This window comes from Mytilus trossulus, chromosome 6 (genome assembly GCF_036588685.1).
Source record: "Mytilus trossulus isolate FHL-02 chromosome 6, PNRI_Mtr1.1.1.hap1, whole genome shotgun sequence".
NCBI classification, from domain to species: Eukaryota; Metazoa; Mollusca; class Bivalvia; order Mytilida; family Mytilidae; genus Mytilus; species Mytilus trossulus.
The window spans coordinates 34311093-34330574 of record NC_086378.1 but is presented as its reverse complement, the minus strand read 5'-3'; the positions used below and the strand labels follow the sequence as shown (position 1 = coordinate 34330574).

At 33.0% G+C, this 19482-nt stretch overlaps 1 protein-coding gene across 1 annotated transcript in view; it reads left to right on the top strand.

The window, feature by feature from the left end:
* Nucleotides 1-5957, top strand: part of LOC134721211 (sodium- and chloride-dependent glycine transporter 1-like) — a 50247-nt gene extending 44290 nt beyond the window's left edge. Inside the window, exons 12-16 of the mRNA XM_063584015.1 lie at nt 972-1112; nt 1875-1974; nt 3126-3226; nt 4938-5099; nt 5690-5957. Coding sequence (XP_063440085.1) covers nt 972-1112; nt 1875-1974; nt 3126-3226; nt 4938-5099; nt 5690-5896 — 711 coding nt within the window. The 3' untranslated portion in view covers nt 5897-5957. The remainder of the gene's footprint in view (nt 1-971; nt 1113-1874; nt 1975-3125; nt 3227-4937; nt 5100-5689) is intronic.
* The last annotated feature ends 13525 nt before the right edge of the window (nt 5958-19482 follow it).

Genomic DNA, 19482 nt, shown 5'->3' with positions numbered 1-19482 from the left:
TCCATTTGTTGTTGGTGTGTGTACTCCATTAATTTAATATATTAACACTATGCAAATGCACCAATGAACAGTTAACAAAGGGTCAATTACACGTACTACACGAGATTTCATATGATTATTGAGCTAATACATTTCGAATTTGACGCGCAAACATACCAAACCGTCATATAATGATCTGTAAACCTATATGATCTCTTACAAATTGATCATCGTCATCGTCCGGCGTCGTCTGTTAACTTTTATAAAAATCTTCTCCTCTGAAACTGCTGGACCAAATTTAACCAAACTTGACCACAATCATCATTGGAGTTTGTAGTTCTAAAAATGTGTCCGGTGACTCGGCCAGCCTGAATATTATTATAGATAGAGATTAAGTGTAAACAGCAATAATGTACAGCAAAGTAAGACCTACAAATAAGTTATGATGAGCAAAATGGTAAATTTACTCCTGAAGGAGTTATTGTCCTTAATAGTCAATTTTTAATAATTTTCATAAATTTTGTAAATTGTAAAATGATATGCATAATGATATAGATCATGGCCGCCATGGCTGAAAATAGAACATAAGGGTCAAATACATTTCCAGCAGGTAATATAGCCCTCAGAGCGCTTTGCATTCGATGCGTTTTACAATTCTAAAAACGCCTAACAATTCTTGTAAGAAAATTGATCTGACTTTCGAATGCACCATTGATGGTATAACAAACAACAATGCTGTGTATTAATAGCACAGTAAAGTAAAATCTACAAACACATCAACAACAACAAAACGCAATTTTGTCATGAATCCATCTGTGTCCTTTGTTTAATGTGCACATAGACCAAGGTGAGCGACACAGGCTTTTTAGACCCTCTAGTTCATAACACAAAAACTATAGCTCACTGCAAAACTTGGTGATGAATAAAAAAAAAATCTATTAACCATGACTCATTTTGAGGGTTTCTTTTTTATATGCATAATTTTGTTACAGTTCTCAATAATGGAAACTGTCATGGCATCCTTTATAGATGAATATGCATTTACTTTGAGAAAAAACTGGAGAAATTCAGCAATTTTTCGTGTGACAGTGTGCATGTCTTTCTACTTGCTTGCTTTGCCTATGACAACAAGGGTATGTATTATGTACTAGTAGTTGATGATTTTTGATTGGTTCTGAAGAAAAGTGTGTAAACAACAAATACATATCAATATTTTTACAAAGAAACAATAAAAAGTGAAATCTCAAAAATACTGAACTCCGAGGATAATTCAAGAAGGAAAGTCAAATGGTAAAATCAAAAGTTCAAAGCATCAAATGAATGGATAACAACTGTTATATTTTCTGACTTGGTTCATGCATTTTATAATGTAGAAATTGATGGATTTAACTGGTTTTATAGCTAGATAAACCTACCACTCGTATGACGGTCGAATGTAATAAAATGTTATTTAAAAAATATTTTAGCATAACATCGACCAAAAATATATGTCTACATACAAATGAGTATGCACACAAAATTAAATTGTTATTTTTACTGAAATAGTTTACATCATACATTTAAAAACACTATTGAGTCGGTATCGCTATAATGGGCTAGCAGGCCCTCATGGTATCACCCCCTATAGATAATGTTTCATTTTTTGCATAATTCATATTATACATTTTTTCTGTGAAATATTTTGTTTTTGAGTTAGAGAACTCTATACATCATTAATCGTATAAAAAAAGGAAACTTTTATAATACTGTAGCTAAGGGTAAACATATCATCCGACACTTTTGGCGAACCCTGTCTACCAGTATCTACCGATCATTTTGCTAAATGAAGCATTCTTTGATGTTTATTTATTTAGTGCAAGGGTTTTATCGAATTTTTACTATTACTATGATTACAGGGAGGATTTTACTTGTTTGAATTGGTGGACAACTCCATTAGTGGTTTCCCATTGCTTTTTGTTGGACTGTTTGAATGTATTGCTATTAACTGGATTTATGGTATGTATTTGTTATAATGATTATTGAAATTATCAACAATTGGTTTTTTAAGTCTCTTAGGTTTTTTCTCCTCTCATTATTTTCTAATGTGATCTAAAAGTCCTGATCAAAGCTAAGTGCTCTGGACACAAAATTACAAAAACAGGTGTTCGTGTGTTAATGGCAATAGTTATCAAAGGTACCAGGATTATAATTTAGTACGCCAGACGCGCGTTTCGTCTACAAAAGACTCACCAGTGACGCTCATATCAAAATATTTATAAAACCAAAGTACAAAGTTGAAGAGCATTGAGGATCCAAAATTCCAAAAAGTTGTGCCAAATACGGCTATGGCAAACTATTAGAAGTACTTACAAACAATGTCGAAGTTTATGTTTGCTTATTTTTGTTACGCTACAAGTTTGCATACAATGTTTTACATATGTAATAGTGCAAGGGTATTTTTTTCTATTCTTGTCTTTCCTTTTGTTTATCTTTGATAAGATTATAAAACATTAATAACTGCTGTACCCCTATTTTTTGCATTTTTACCTATTATGTCTGTTTATTTTATTCACACATTGTTGTCAATATAATGGAATTTTATGCGACTGTCATACAAGTGAAAGGTAAAGCTAGCAACAAAACCAGGTATAATCTACATTGTTCTATATAAGAACATGCTTGTTCCAAATCAGGAATATGACTTTTGGTATAAATTCGTTTCATTTTTCAAGCTTTTGATTTTGCCATTTGCATAGTCACTTTACGTTTAGAATTTTCCCCGGAGTTCGGTATTTTTTTTTCATTTAATTTTTTTCTTGTCTCGCTAACTTTCTTCCGGGTATCTTTATTGCAAGGTTCGACTATGATTAATTATCCTTTGTGCCCTGAATCTGACCAAACATTTTCATTTACCCTTTGCCAACCATCTTAAAATGTTCTTTACTAACACCATGTATCAGGGAAGACCCAAAAACATAAAGGTAATGGACGATCGAATTAAGTTTGGACTTTCCACATCTAGATCTGGTTTTACCTCTTATATTTAGAGCGTTGTCTTTATTATTTACACATCACGTAGATGTTTAGTTGTTATAATACATTTGCATTCAAATGTGAATACATTCACAATGCAAATTAACTGTAATTTTCTGCTATTTATTCTCTAGGCTACAAACAATTTGCTGACGACATTGAAATGATGTTGGGTAAACGGCCTTGTTTCTATTGGAGATTTTGTTGGTCCTTTTTCACGCCACTCGTACTGTTTGTAAGTAAAACAAACTTAGGCCGCATTTCTTTCCTACCACAATTTTGTAAACATTGTGTCGCGTTTTTTGTTGTTTTCTAAACGCTAAATACATCGTTTAATAAGTCTTTACTGACCCTGTTTGCACTTTCAATAATGCATGCACATGTTGTTGGTAAACAGAATTTTACAATCGTAGAAACAAACACTTCGTTTTTTCAGGTTGAAGAAAGGAACAAATGAAGCGTTTGTACTAACAAACGACAAACGACAAACTGTAGACGCACTTGTAGCGTTTACATAGTTTGTCAAAGTTTATGTGAATTTTGCAAACATATGTTTGAAAGAAATGATCAAAACATGTGCGCGCTTTTGGATTCGAGCGTCACTGATGAGTCTTTTGTAGACGAAACCCGCGTCTGGCGTATAAACAAAATTTAGTCCTGATATCTATGATGAGTTAATTTATCGTTTGTGTTAGAAAGAAATACACTCTTAGTCACTATACGGCGTTTTGGTTTTCATAAGTTTTTGTAAGTTAAAAGCAAATAAGTCAGTTAAATAGTTATCAAAGGTACCAGGATAATAATTTAGTACGCCAGACGCGCGTTTCGTCTTCATAAGACTCATCAGTGACGCTCATATCAAAATATTTATAAAGCCAAACTAGTACAAAGTTGAAGAGCATTGAGGATCCTAAATTCCTAAAAGTTGTGCCAAATACGGCTAAGGTAATCTATGCCTGGGATAAGAAAATCCTTAGTTTTTCGAAAAATTCAAAGTTTAGTAAACAGGAAATTTATAAAAATGACCATATTATTGATATTTATGTCAACACCGAAGTGTTGACTACTGGGCTGGTGATACCCTCGGGGACCCTCGGGGACGAAACGTCCACCAGCACTGGCATCGACCCAGTGGTGTTAAATAGTTATCAAAGGTAATCAGGAGTCCATCCTATAAATGAACGCTAAAAAGAACAGGGATAAATGTGAGAACAAAACAGGGATAAATGTGAGAACAAAAACTAAGAGAGAGAAAATTCATAACCACAGAAAGGATCGCAAGGAAGACTAACTGATTGATTGCGGGCTGCGTTCGCCCAGCTACATATATACACGCATGGTAAAGGCAATAACAAAATGACGAGATGCGAACATTTGTTGTACGGCAATTAGTTTCACTATTTTGATAAAATAATGTTACGCACTGTTTTATCTTTACAACTCACGTTAAACGATTCTGTTTTGTGTTGGTCTTTTCTCACGCCATTCGCATTGTTTGTAAGTAAAACCTTAGTTTTTATCTATCAGTTTTTAAGAAAAAAATCAAATAACGACAATCAATCAGGAACCATCCTATAAATGAGAGCCAAAATGATCTGGATGTGAGAACAAAAACTATGAGAGAAAAAACGTTGCAACAAACTGTGGTGCAACAAATTACGGTGCAACAAATTCTATAATTTGTTTGGCAACGACGGGTCCTTTGCCTTATGTTAAATAACTCTTATTAATAGAGTATGTAATCAGTTAAGTTAAAATTTTGTGTTTTGGCTTCGAGTTTTGTCAAAATGAGTCAAAACTGGTGCAATTTAATGTCATTATTACCAATTAGTTGTTGTTAATTATAAAATAAATGGCATTTTTCCTTAATTTATTGCCACGATGGAAGTACTAATTTTGTCGCGCGAAATTTGTACATTATCGTACAGATCTGTTTACATTTTTAGGTTGTCATTGTGTTTAAAGCATACCAGTATGAACCATTGACACTGGAAGATTATGAATATCCGGACTATGGACTTGCTCTGTGGTGGCTTATTTGTTTGTTTCCAATATTAGCCATTCCTACTGTGTTTCTGTTCAAATACATCCCAAGGCGTCAGTTAGGGGTAAGTTTGGAATACTGAATGAAATTAAGCGTTATGTAATTCGTACCAAACGCATACCTTCATCATGATGTTAAAGTGACGTTTGTTTTTCCATTTTATTCATTGAAAATCTAAAACGCGAATTCTTTGTTTCATTATCAAAGGAAAAAATATGATGACAGAAACCAACAACGTATTCTTACTTACATTTCTTATTTTGTAGAGGATGTTTATATTCAATTGCTTATATTCAATTAAATCAAATAATTAAATAATTCTTCCATGAAACAAATTATTTTTTGAACATGTAAGGACAAATAATTAAAGTGGAATGTATATATTCTATCCAGAAGGTTGATGTGCGGTTGAAACCACATGAGTTAATGTAAAATGAGGGAATTCGTACATTCGATACCGATGTCCTTTTTTAAGCGCTCAAAGATGTTTAAATGCATTAGAAGTAATACAATTTAGGGCCTAAAATGTTTAGTCTCAAACTTCCGACATCAAGTATGACCCGAAGGTGCTCCCGTAACTATCGTAAAATTTACACACCAACCCAGCAAATTATTTATTATTTATTTTTTCAAAATGTCTTTTGTTTTATGTAGGTCAGAACGCTTATGAAGCCTACATTAGAGTGGGGACCGGCCTTCGAAGAAAACAGACGGGGTACAAAATATGAAAGAATTAAAAATCCAATTTATGGAAAAACCAATCTGTCATATATACATGATGAACAATCGGATTCAAACTATCTAAATTCAAAACTGTCAAATGAACCTCCACCAACTTATCAGGAATCAACACGAATGTAACAAGAATATAAATTAAATAACAAACATTACAAGTGCATTTGTTTTATGATACCAAAACTACATATACAAGGGATATAAGGTGTTTTGCAATACAGGTACAGATACTACATATGATACGCATGGCATGTTTTGATCATAGATACAAAAAAATGTTCGCAAAACTCCCGAGTTTAATTAATTATTTTATTAAGTCAATACTTATATACTAGGTAAAAAAAGAAACGTTACATGATTATAAGATCATTTTAATATTTTATAACAAAAAAATGATAACAAAAATTTAATGGAATAGTTAGCTAACATAATTTTGAAGAGAACAATGACAAGTTTTTTTATTGAAAACAATATTGCACATTTTTGGACAATTTTAACAGGACGAGTACAGAATTCGGGTTAACATGTCAATACCTTGTATGACCACCTCTTGCATTTATGACCGCCTGACACCTCCGTCGCATTGAATCAATAAGACGTCGAATAAAATCTTGAGGGATGTTGTTCCATTCCCCGAAAAGTGCTGTTCGGAGCTGGGCTAGCGTTTCCGGTGGATTTTGGCTATTTCTGATACGTCGTCCAAGTTCGTCTCAAAGACGTTCAATTGGTGATAAATCTGAAGACATTGCTGGCCAAGGCAACACACGAATATGGTTATTCTCGAAAAAGGTCATCGAAATGTGTGCCACGTGACAACGGGCGTTGTCCTGCTGAAAAACGTGGTTTAAACGATGTCTTCGGAGAAACGGGAGAACAACTGGAGCCAAAATTTCGTCCCTATACCTTGTTGCATTTAGGTTACCAACGATGTTTTTTTAGCTCGGTGCGTTCCTGGTAGGTTATTCCGCCACCACCAAACCGATTTGTTTCCTGCACGCACGCATCAGAAAATCGTTCATTGCGTTTCCGGTAGACCCTGGCTCTGCCGTCGCTAAATTTCAAGTTGAATTTAGATTTATCGGTAAAAAGAACCTGTATCCATGTTTGCCTATTCCATCGAATCCGTACCCGTGTCCATTGAAGTCGCGCTATCCTGTGACGCTGCGTAAGGATATGTCCCTTCAATGGACGACGAGCTCTTAGACCAACTTGATGCAATCGGTTACGAACTGTTTGAGCAGATATTCTGTTGTTATGTCTTCCGTGGGTTTGTCGTGCAGTTTGTGACGCGTTTACAAATCGATTCCGGAGATGAATGATGCGGATATGTCTGTCTTGACGTAACGTTGTTTCACGTGGCCTGCCACTACGGGGGCGATCATTTGTTGTGCCAGTATCTCTAAGACGAGTCTTAAGCCTTGCAATAGTCATTCTAGAGACATTAAAATAATTTGCAACCTGCACTTGAGTCATTCCTGCTGCCAACATCCCAATAGCTCGTTCTCTCACATTTTGGCGTAGACGGGACATTGTTTTACGTGTAACTTTTTCAATTTTTAATGCGACCTTTTGTTAACAATCGTGTTCGACACAATAAATGACAAAAAGGACAACTCGATTCCAAATCTATACAGGTAAATTAAAAAAAAAATGGTTATTTGTTGGAAATCAGAAAATGACGTCACGTCATTTCCGATATTTTTATAAATGAGAAAATTTGATAGATAAATCATTCAGGTTACTAGTTTTAATCATGAAAATATTTAAAAGTAATATATGTGATATTTTCAAATTAAAAACCAATGTAACGTTTCTTTTTTTGCCTAGTATATATTGATAATGCAATCAAAAATGGTCCTATTCTGTAATATCATATACGTTATCAATTTTACTACATCACTTGCAAATTTGTTTTCATATTTCAAACTCTCCATGCAGGTTGTCAAGAATGATTTTAGTATTATAACAAATGTTTGGTTTACCATAAAACCAATTAAAAAATTCAGTAGTATATTTTCTACTAGAAAATGTGACACTTTAATCCATGATAGCTGTATATTAAAACTAATTATAATTTAAAAAGTAAATCCCGTTGAGAGACGGCATTTAATCATGTCAGTTTTTATGGTTTTCCCCTTTTTTTAAACACTGGAGTTTGGTACTTTTATTATATTTTTTACTTGTGGAATCTTCCGATTACTGGTATCAAAATCCCATTTTCAAAGTAAAACATTTTTCTTTTATATTTGAAACTAAAGTAGAATCGTATCTTTTTTGTCAATAGGAGTATTTATAGATTTTGTGTGTGTTGTTAACTGCCGATATTACACCAGCAAAGAGCAATGTGCAAATAAACGTCATTGGTATACTGAAGGCTGAGCTTTTGTTCGATCATATAAAACAGCAATATCATAGGTATTTGGGATTAATGATCAATTTGTCCAGGCTTAATCGATATTTAGCTTTAAATATAATGATATAATTTATTAACGAATGTGTATTATTAAGTGCAGAATGTAAATATAAGCAAACGATAATGAGACAGCTATCAAATGACAACAAGATGATTGGTGTGTTTTGCAGTTTCGTAAGTTGAGGTGCTTTTGGGGTTGTTTCTTTTCTGGGGAGGAGGGGGCCGTGTGCTTCGAGTCGATCTGATGAGTCAAGCCCTTCATACATATTTTACATTACAAAAATAGCTCTGGTGTGATTGCCAATGAGACAACTCTTCACAAAATTACCAAACTTGCACATACTTTAGCAATTACATGTATAGGTCACTGTACGACCTTCAACATACCGCATAGTCGGCTATAAAAGGTCCCGGAATTAAAACGTAAAAACAATCAAACGAGAAAACTTAAGACTATTCTTATGTTGTGATGGTTGACCACTATCCCGGGAAAGTGTTTATCGCCAACTTATTTGTACAATACCGACAAATTCTGTATGTGCCCCTTTATGGTCAGAAGCCAGTAATGCAGTGGTGGCCGTCTGTTCGCTGTAGTTCATCTTAGTTTTTGATGTATTTTTGTTAACATTATTTTTATTTTTAAAATTGTTTTCCATTTTGTCAAATCCGGATCCTATTACTAGTATAACGTATATGGTTCGGTTGGTTGTGTGTAGTTGTCTCATTTGCAATAAAAAAAATATTCTTATTTAAACATGTATTAAAAACTTATGTTGAATTATCTTACAGGCAGTTTCAGATGTGTTTTAGCCTTTTATTATGCCATTTGATAGAGGACCCTTCGTGTATTATTTTCCGTGGTATTTTTGTTCTTTTAAGTTTTTTTCAGTGTTGTAAAATTGCTTGATAACATTTTTGAAATAACAAATAAAGCATTGGTATCACCTCCTAACTATAATACCACCATTATTAGTCTCCACAAGAGGTCAACAAACAAATGTCAAGGTTCTCTGATATCAATGTGATTTTTGAAGTCTGTACAAGAAGAAACACAATTACTATAAGACTGGTATCTTTGTTGTTTACCATGGAAATGGGTTTGTTTGCTCAATCATTTCCAAATTTCTATTTTACTTTCATGTTCTATTAATAATAACAAGTAAAACTCTGATAAGTAACGTATAATGATTTACAAGATGTTTTTAATAAAACATAATAATGATGATTATGTTAGGAACGTAAATTTACAAAGTTGTTACAACACTTGCAATTTATAGTGAAATGCACATATTTGTGGTACAAAAAAAAGTCTTTTTTACTATACAGCTGTCATTCACTAAGGTATGGGTATGTGTTGTGGACAAAATCAAGCGTTGCTATTTCATCTAATTCGATTGATTTAAATAACTCAAAAACCCGAATGACAAATCGTTTTACCTACAGTCAATGGACTCAAGGGAAATATATATACATATTTTGGCTGATTCGGTTAGTGTGCAATGTGGGTCCTAACTACACTACAATAACAACAACAAAACAATGCATTTAGCCGTGTAGGTTTGATCATAAAACCACCAACGCATACCGTTCTTCAGGATTATGTTCCCGTGTGTTGATTCAATGCTTAACACAAGATATTTTATAGACCAACCACAGCCTTTCCTCTTGGACTCTCATATTTGTATATTCGGTGCTTGATAGATAGAGGATTATTGCATGCACTGCTAACAATGAATTTCGTATAACAAGTCTATAAATCTAGATATTGGTTAAAACAAAACAAAATATGGACCAATTCAGCTACATCTTTTCAATGGTGCCGACGACTTTAGTAACTTATCACGATTTTTTTTTTTTTTTGAATTTAAAGCTTGTTTAGGACTTTTTGTAAATAATACTTTTTGTAAATAATAAACGCTAACACATCATGGAAAACAGGTGCGTAATCTTTGTTTAAAATCTTATAAATCTCTGTATTTAAGTTGGTGGATTTTCTAAGAAAGTCTTGGTTTTATTTACCACAAATCCCTTTTATCTTTTAAATGTAATGAAACAATAAATAATAATGCTTTGCATGAATTTTTCCCAAGGTATATGTACAAAATAGTCCACCTCTATTATTCATTGTCTGTGCTGTTTTGATACTATTGCAGTTTGAAAATTTTGTAATTCACATGGCAACATAAGGGGCCATAACCCTTTAAAACGTTCCTTGTAGACAACATTTTCTCGATGTTTTCCGAAACGCGGTAAAATGAATACATTGTTTCAAAATTAGAACGAGAAGTATAAAACATAAACAAATGTACGTTCTCATTATTCATGTTATTGAAGGGTGTACGGTTTTCTATAATTACTTATAGCCACTTCATTCAAACTATTGTGGATAGTTGTCTTATTGGCAATCGTACCACTGTAAAAGCTATATTTTCATATTGATAATAAAAAATTCAAGAAGATGCTTTGAGATGTTTTTTAATATTGATATACACTTGAATGGTACATTAAGGTAAACATTGTGTTTCCCATTTAATTTCTATTTCCAATGAATGTAAAGATGGCAAAAGTTGATCGGTGCTGATTGATTCCTTGCCAATAGAAACGTTTGATATCAATTTTATAATAATCCTATTGAAAATGTTTGGTTGACAGCGCTTAAATGCAATTTTTCAAAACATATATAGGGTATGAAGACTTTTTACAAATATATGAGTAGCACGGATTTTCGAACTCACCTGGTGTGTTTGAAATATTAATTATTCCATATTTCTTTAGTTTTTTTTTTATATATATTTATATTTCCATGATCCCCATCCAATATCATTTTTTTTTTACTATGAAGCAAATCTGCAGTGTCCAGATTATCGACGATTGCTTTTTCTTAAGGTAGATTCATGGTATACCGCCATCTTGGATTGTACAATCACAGTACAAAATCGGTCTAGTTATTTGTCTAAATCTGTAAATTTGGAGACAGATTTGCAATTCAATGGTTAGACTGTTTTTTTATATTTAAAGAAAACTTGTTAATTAATCATATTATACAAATTATTTTAACAAATATATTTTTTTTTAATTTTAAAATCATTTTTTTTTCAAATGAGCCATTTTAGGGGAGATAACTCTTTTAGTACAAAATTTATACTGGGCTAATAGGGATTTTTTTTTTTTTACTTGTAGCAAGAAAACAAGTTCGGTGACACCATGTTTTCTTTTTATTTTCTTAAAACATATTATAAAAACCTTACTTCTCACAATTTATTTCAAAATTCTATCTCATAGAATTTTTTTTATGCACACTAATGTGTTTTTTCATGAACAAACTAACCCAAATTTTGACAATTTTCAACGCCTCACAGCTTGAAAAATAGCACGGTGACCCATACTTTTTATTAAATTTTTGAAAAGAGCATAGTAAAATCTTCATTTTTGCAAATTTAAAAAAAAATCTGTCTCAAAAAATATATACTTGTGATCTACCTTTAACTTCAGTAAAAGACTTTTGGGTAAGTGTACTTTCCAATTTCAAGATAAATAAAGGCAACAGTAGTATAACGCTGTTCGAATTCATAAATCGATAGAGAAACAAGCATGTGTCCACAGTACACGGATACCCCACTCGCACCATCAATTTCTACAGTGGACCGTGAAGGTGGGGGTAAAACTCTAATTTTGCATTGAAATTAAAATAATCATATCAAAGGGAACGTGTGTAATAAGTTTCAAGTTGATTGGACTTCAATTTCATCAAAAACTACCTTGGCCAAAAACTTTAACCTGAAACTTGCACTCTCATTTTATATGTTCAGTGGACCATGACATTAGGGTAAAAATCTAATTTGGCATTACAATTTGAAAGATAATATCATAGGGAACATGTGTACTTAGTTTGAAGTTGGTTGGATTTCAACTTCATCAAAAACTACCTTGACCAAAAACTTTAACCTGTAGCGGGACAACCGAACGAACTATGACTATACAATAGATATACATGATAAAACTGAAGTGGTGACTAGAACAAAAACGGATGAAATACAAAAAGTCACTGTCTTGTTAGCAATAACCAGTGTTACGCTTAAAGTGACGTCACATTTGAATTAAAAAACGAGTTCCCAAAATTAAGAAAGAATTAAGATTAAGTTCAAGATTAGATTTGTATGACTTTTCTAACGTTTATTATTAACTGTGAAAATTGCAATACAAATTACTATCAAATTGTAGTCGAAATTTGATAATTAATTGTATTATTTAGCTATGTCGGTGTTCCTCTGAATCCAACTGTAAACCAAATATATAGTGCATATTTTGTTGATCCAAACTATAATCTAATAAATGAACTGGATGATCAATTATCTTTACCATAATACACGAATATAATAGAAAAAAATAATAAGATGTATAACTACAAACGTTAAGACATTCGACAAAATCCGATGACAATAACAAATATAACATCGAAACTAAATAAATGAATTTGGGATGAAAAAATATCATGCCACGTCTAATAGCAATGCGAATTCACACTCAGCAAAACAGTCACAATCAGAAATAAGTCACGTTCGGTAATAAAAACTGGTGGTCACAGACCATGTTTTTTTGTAATCACAGCTGTTTCATATCGATTATATAGGGAAATCGTAATTTGTCCTTATTGGGGAAACATTAAACGATAGAATCGGTTAAAATAGACAACTAACGAGATTTTTGTCTTTCAATCAAAAACTTTGGTTTTAATAAATAATGTCTGATGACGAATTTACCGATGAAATAACCCAAGTCCGAAATATCAAACAAATGGGTCACGGACCTATTTTTTTTTTTTTTGATAAAATCCTATAAAACACGAGCTGTAGAGTAGTGCAATCAAATTTAATACAACAAACAATTAGGTATATATGCCCTTGATTTTAAAATGTCTTTTTCAAAACAAAAATTAAAAACGGTTAACGAAACTCAACTTTATTTTTTAGTCATTCTTAAAATTTCAAGGTGTTTCCGTTGCGTGCTTAATGATACTTGGTAAACTATTTTCAAACCAAAAACAAAACAGTATGTCTGCAACATGCCCAGAAAATGTATTACCTTAATATACATATATTGAACCAATTATCATCAATTTAACTTGATCCCGTAGACAAATAATTACCCAACACGATAATGTCATCAGCACAACGGAATGCACAGATTCAACTCAAAAATCAAAACTAAATAATAGTACGATCGATTCAACGAGGGTTAATTGTATAGATTGTAAGACTGCTTATTGTGCGAATTCCTTTTCGGCCAAAAACTGTTTAGCCATTCCATAAAGAATATAGGCACCTTCTGTAAAATTACAATCAGCGATTAAATAATTTTCCTTCATAACCAATTGTAGACAATGCAGAGAATTTTGACATTGTTTGACATTATTGAGATGAAAGTGACAAAGAAAATTGAGGAAATAAGCATAGGCTTCAGATGAAAATTTTTCTGGGCTCTCCGAGTTGTTCATTTGTAGTTCATCTGGTGATAACGTAGAATTGATCTTAAATAGTATATAATCGACAAACATTATTTTCTGTAAATAAGCAAAACTCTTCTTCTGGAATAATGGCATTTTTAGCAACTTGAAATGGATTTCCGACATAGTCCTGTGCCGATGAAGTTTATCGGAAGTACATTTCGATACAGAATAAAAAATGATGCGTAATGCTTTTGTGTATTGTTTTGTCTTATAGAAAAGCGAAGCTACCATCAGCCATCCAGATACAGCATCATGGTAGATACTCTGTAACAGAGTACTTAGACAGAATTTGTACTGTTTATATTTGTATTTGTTATGTCTGATTGTACTGTCCAGATATACTGGTATACACTGAGCAAGTCCATGACAATATATAGATGTGTAGTATGTATGTAAGTATTGAATTGAAGATTGCTGACTCGAAAGCTTCTGCATTATCCTGTTGTTGTTTGTGTTAGATTCATCTTGCATTAGAGAACAAATTGCCCCTTCTAAAGACTTAGATTCCATTAATTTTCCAATTTCCTTGACGAATAACGTATGTGGTTCGCTCTCATTACTCCACGTTGTAGCAGAAATTTGATCTGAAAATAAGATGCATCTCCAACCATAACTATTTAACGTTTTCAGTTTCTCAAAAGTATTTCACGAGCGCGACCCTCTATTTTGTTCTCGAACATGTTGTTCTCTATAATGAAATAGTGCGAACAAACTGAGTGTTCAACACAATAAAGCAGCCTGCTGAAACATTGCATAAAGCAAGGTATTATGTTATCAGGTTTCCATACGTAATATGGCAGTTCTTCTGATATCCAGAAAACAATTGTTTTCATAAAATAAGAATAGAGTAAATCTTTACATTCCGAGAAAGAAGCTATTACATCTTTCAAAATAATTTTTAAGAGAGCATAACACAGAAGTTGAGTGTGTGCAAATGTATTTACTAGAAGTTTTTCACCAACGGAAAAAGATACTCGGCATTCTAGATCCTCTTTTGATGACCTCTTAACTCCGATCGGTACAAAAAGGACTCCGTGTTTTGTTATACATTTTTTGACATTATCACTTGGCCATGAGTTACTTGATCTCGTTATCCATTGTACTGCAGGTGATATCCACGTTTTACAATGTAAACAAGAGGCAGCGCCAAGCGATTCATCTTTGTCAGTTATACACGGTCCATGAATTGTAGCTACTTTATTCATTTCATCAGTTATAAGCCACTATTTGTATAATGAACTCGAAAAATAAAAATTACCATTATGTTCTACATAGCAATCAAAATCAGCCAGATTTCTGCTACGATCTCGTCTCAACTGAGTATAACCAGGATTTGTATACTTTCTTTCCATTGAAAAATATGTTATATTTGGATTAAATCGGGGTTTTGAATCTTCATAAACCTCAACATTTTTACAAACATACATCATATCTAGATCACTGCCTCGCATATCAAGTCCTTCGCCAAAGCTTCCACTTGTAATAACTATCATCGAATTGGTACTTGCCAAATCGTCCCTGACTGCGTTCATCAATCTGATTGTATTAACATGATCTTCTGTTCCAACTATATTTTGACACAGATAACGATACAGTGCTAGTGACATGTTTTTTGTGATAGTGTCTGTAATAATTTAGAAAAAAAACTATTTGAATAATATCTTTTCATACAACTTTAATAGCAAAATGTGTTTAGATATATAGATAGATTATAAAGCTTTCAAATATCTACTTTGCGTTTCACTCGAATAAAAATGTTTACTATTATGTTCACCACAGTATATAATATCAAAAAAAAATATATTCCCCTGGAAACAAATCGAATATTGAAATGAAATGTTACATTTATAATACTGAGTGATATTAAAGTTAAAAAAATAACTGAATTCAAGTCAAGAAAGAGCTCCTGAATTATAACAGGCAACTACAGTTTGTCGGTCTTCAAACCTGATAAAGCAATTAGATTAATTAATATACAAACTAAGGTAAAACCTTGTTGTTATCACATTTTCACGAATCAGAAAGACAATTGAAAGTTGACAAAAAACGAGAGTTGAAACTCTAAAATAAGGGAAAAGCATCAATTTTGTTATTTATTCACTCGGTTCTTATAAAGCTTTAACATCGCTATCAATAAATAAAAAAACAACAGCTATGAATGGAGACATTTTTTTTCTAATAATGATATTGATTGATTGGATTATTGTTAGTTAGATTCACAGTTGACATTACGTATTCAGAGACGCATATTTCATTTTATTGATGTTTGTGTGACATCAAGTGACACACACTTAAAGCACTGTCCTGATTGAAAGAATGTTAAAGGCTCACATTTTCCTCCTACAAATAACATGGAAGCAGGTTGACAATGCTTATATGAAGGGTACCATTCTGCTCTGTCACCTTCTGGAAACAAATCGAATATTGAAATGAAATGTTACATTTATAATACTGAGTGATATTAAAGTAAAAAATAACTGAATTCGAGTCAAGAAAGAGCTCCTGACTTATAAGATCTTATAACAGGCAGCTGCAGTTTGTCGGTCCTCAAACCTGATAAATCAATTATATTAATTAATATACACACTAAGGTAAAACCTTGTTGTTATCACATTCACACGAATCGGAGAGACAATTGAAAGTAGACACAAAAAAGAGAGTTGAAACACTAAAATAAGGGAAAAGCATGAATTTTGTTATTTATTCACTCGGTTCTTTAAAAGCTTTAACATCGCTATCAATAAATAAAAAAACAACAGCTATGAATGGAGACATTTTTTTTCTAATAATGATATTGATTGATTGGATTATTGTTAGTTAGATTCACAGTTGACATTACGTATTCAGAGACGCATATTTCATTTTATTGATGTTTGTGTGACATCAAGTGACACACACTTAAAGCACTGTCCTGATTGAAAGAATGTTAAAGGCTTACATTTTCCTCCTACAAAAAAAGAGGCAACATGGGAAGCAGATTGACAATGCTTATACGAAGGGTACCAATCTGCTCTGTTCACGACCATAGTACGATTCTAGCACGCCCTTGCCGTCTTCGTCACGATCTTCTTACGACCTGACTACATTCGTACTACGACCATCATTCTCATTGTCATTTTCACAAAAAAATTATTAAATTTCTCCAGGTTTTGTTTATAATTAGAACATCTTGTCCATTTTCTCTTACTGCTCAACCATGCCTCTCGTTTTAATATACTTGTAGATTAGACCGTTAATTTTCCCGTTTGAATGGTTTTACAATTTTTGGAGCCCTTAATAGCTTGCTGTTCGGTGTGAGCCAAGGTTCCGTGTTGAAGACCGTACATTAACCTATAATGCTTTACTTTTATAAATTGTGACTTGGATGGAGAGTTGTCTCATTGGTAATCATACCACATCTCTCGTTGTATATTTGGTGGGGATTGCTGTCCTCTGTTTATGTAGTTCATACGTGTTTCTCGTTTTAATATATATTAGACCGTTGGTTTCCCCGTATAAATGGGTTCACACTAGTTACACTAGTACTTTTTGGGGCCCTTTATAGCTTGCTGTTCGGTGTGAGCCAAGGCTCCGTGTTGAAGGCCGTACCTTGGCCTATAATGGTTTACTTTTATAAATTGTTACTTGGATGGAGATTTGTCTGATTGGCAAGCATACCACATCTTCCTATATATCTATTGACACATATGTGTCATCTCTGCTATCGTTTACTAAAACATCGTCATTTGAGTTTGATGGACCAGCAATTGGTTGACTTGTGTAATTTAGGTTGGATTGGTCGGTCTGACATCTCTGCTTGATCAGAATTCGTTACTAGCATACATGTAGCTCCCTCTGCCTCTACATCAAACCCTACCACCACGCCCATGTGTTCAACTATAGCAGTCATCACGTGCCTTTTGTGACGTCACGCATCACCCGTACCAAGCCCAAGTAAAATGTATAGAAATGCATAAGGGCTTTCTGGAATCGATGAAATACATTACTTTAAGTTCATGATACTAAAAGTGTGGGTCTATATAGTAATTCCTCGTATATTTAAAAATATAAGTATTCCTTTTGGAAAAGTTAAAATTTTGATCTTCTCCCTTCCAAATGCTTTTGAAAATTTGTCTTGTTGCCTCGATAGTTCACACTGTTAAATCATACAACTACGATAAATATTGGATTTTCTGTCGTGTTTAACCTTAAATTGCGATTCAAACAAAACAGATTGAATAATTGTGGGTCTATGTGCTTATTCTTATATTCATAAATATTTGAAATATCGTATATGGAATAGTTTAATTTTCTATTATGTCCCTTCCAAATTGATTTGAAAATAGGCTATTTTCAGAAAATCTGGTTTTTTGTGGCATGACTGTATTGTTTCCGAGAAATCTACGTATTAATCAGAAATAGAAGGAATGGAACTGTATCGATATGGAACACGTTCTTGACGTAATTGCCGAGAGAGTAATAAGATCGCGGTATGAACGTAGTATAATCGTGGTAAGAACGTGCTTTAATTGCAGTAGAATCGTGGAAAGATCGTGTTGCAATCAGACAACTCGTGGTATGGTCGTAGTGAGCACAAGATTAGCGTAGAAAGATCTTGATAAGCGTAGTGATGTCGCAGAATAAGTGCGGTGAGAACGTGGAATAATCGTAGCGGGATCGTTGTAGAAGCGTAATGAGGACGTACTTAGCATCGTGAAAGCAACGAAAATTTACATTTTCATGCCGCCCGTACTGAGACCTCACCACGATCTGAATTTATTTTAGATCGCGATGAGCGTGGTGCTATCGTGGTTTAGTGGGACTGGGGCTTGATATGTAACTCATCATGTTTAACTCACAAACTAAAATTCAGCCCAATATCTGAAAGCGTTTAAAACAAAAGTCCGCATAACTGTGATTTTCAACAATTTATCCAATTCCAAAGCCCGTATTTTCGTCCAAAATTAGCAGAGCGAATCGAACCTTAAACTTGATCTGTATCTCATCATTTTTAACTCACATACCAAAAACTTGGCTAATATCTGAAGGTGTTTAGAATAAAACTGCGTATAATGGTTTGTTGCGGAATGACTGAATGGCCGAATGACGGACAAGGATGAAACTATATGGCCCCAACAACTTTGTTGCGGGGCCATAAAAAGAACTATCTTACAAGAAAGCATTTAAAATTTAATTAATTCGGTTGATTTTTTCTAAATATGGAATATCTACGGTTAAAATGTTTATATCTAACCTCTTCACTTTCGTTTTGTAAACATATCTTCCAATGATTTATCATCTATGTTGAAAAACATCCAATAGAAACTTACACTAAAAGTAAAGAATGAAATATATTTTTTTAACATTACATTCAAAGATGTAAGAATATAAAGATTAAAGAAATTATTTACCTGCCATCTCAGTAGCCAGTTGAGGATGAGTTGTGAAAGGTGTATTCCGATGAATTCAATTTCGTTTAAATTGTAACAAAATGAAACATTAGACGTATTACGAAATAGTATTTTCTTCACGGTTGACATATTACACTATAAAAGTCCGTTTTTGTGGTGAATAAACTCATCATAGATACCAGGACTAAATTTAGTATATACGCCAGACGCGCGTTTCGTCTCAAAGACTCATCAGTGACGCTCGAATCCAAAAAAGTTAAAAAGATCAAATAAATTACGTAGGGTACTAAATAAAATTTGTAATGAAAAATTAATGTTTATTTTTTTTCTGAAAATCTTATACCCGCAAGCCTCTTTAATTAAGTCGTTCATCTGTGTCAATACTAAGGTAAAGCTCTCGGGG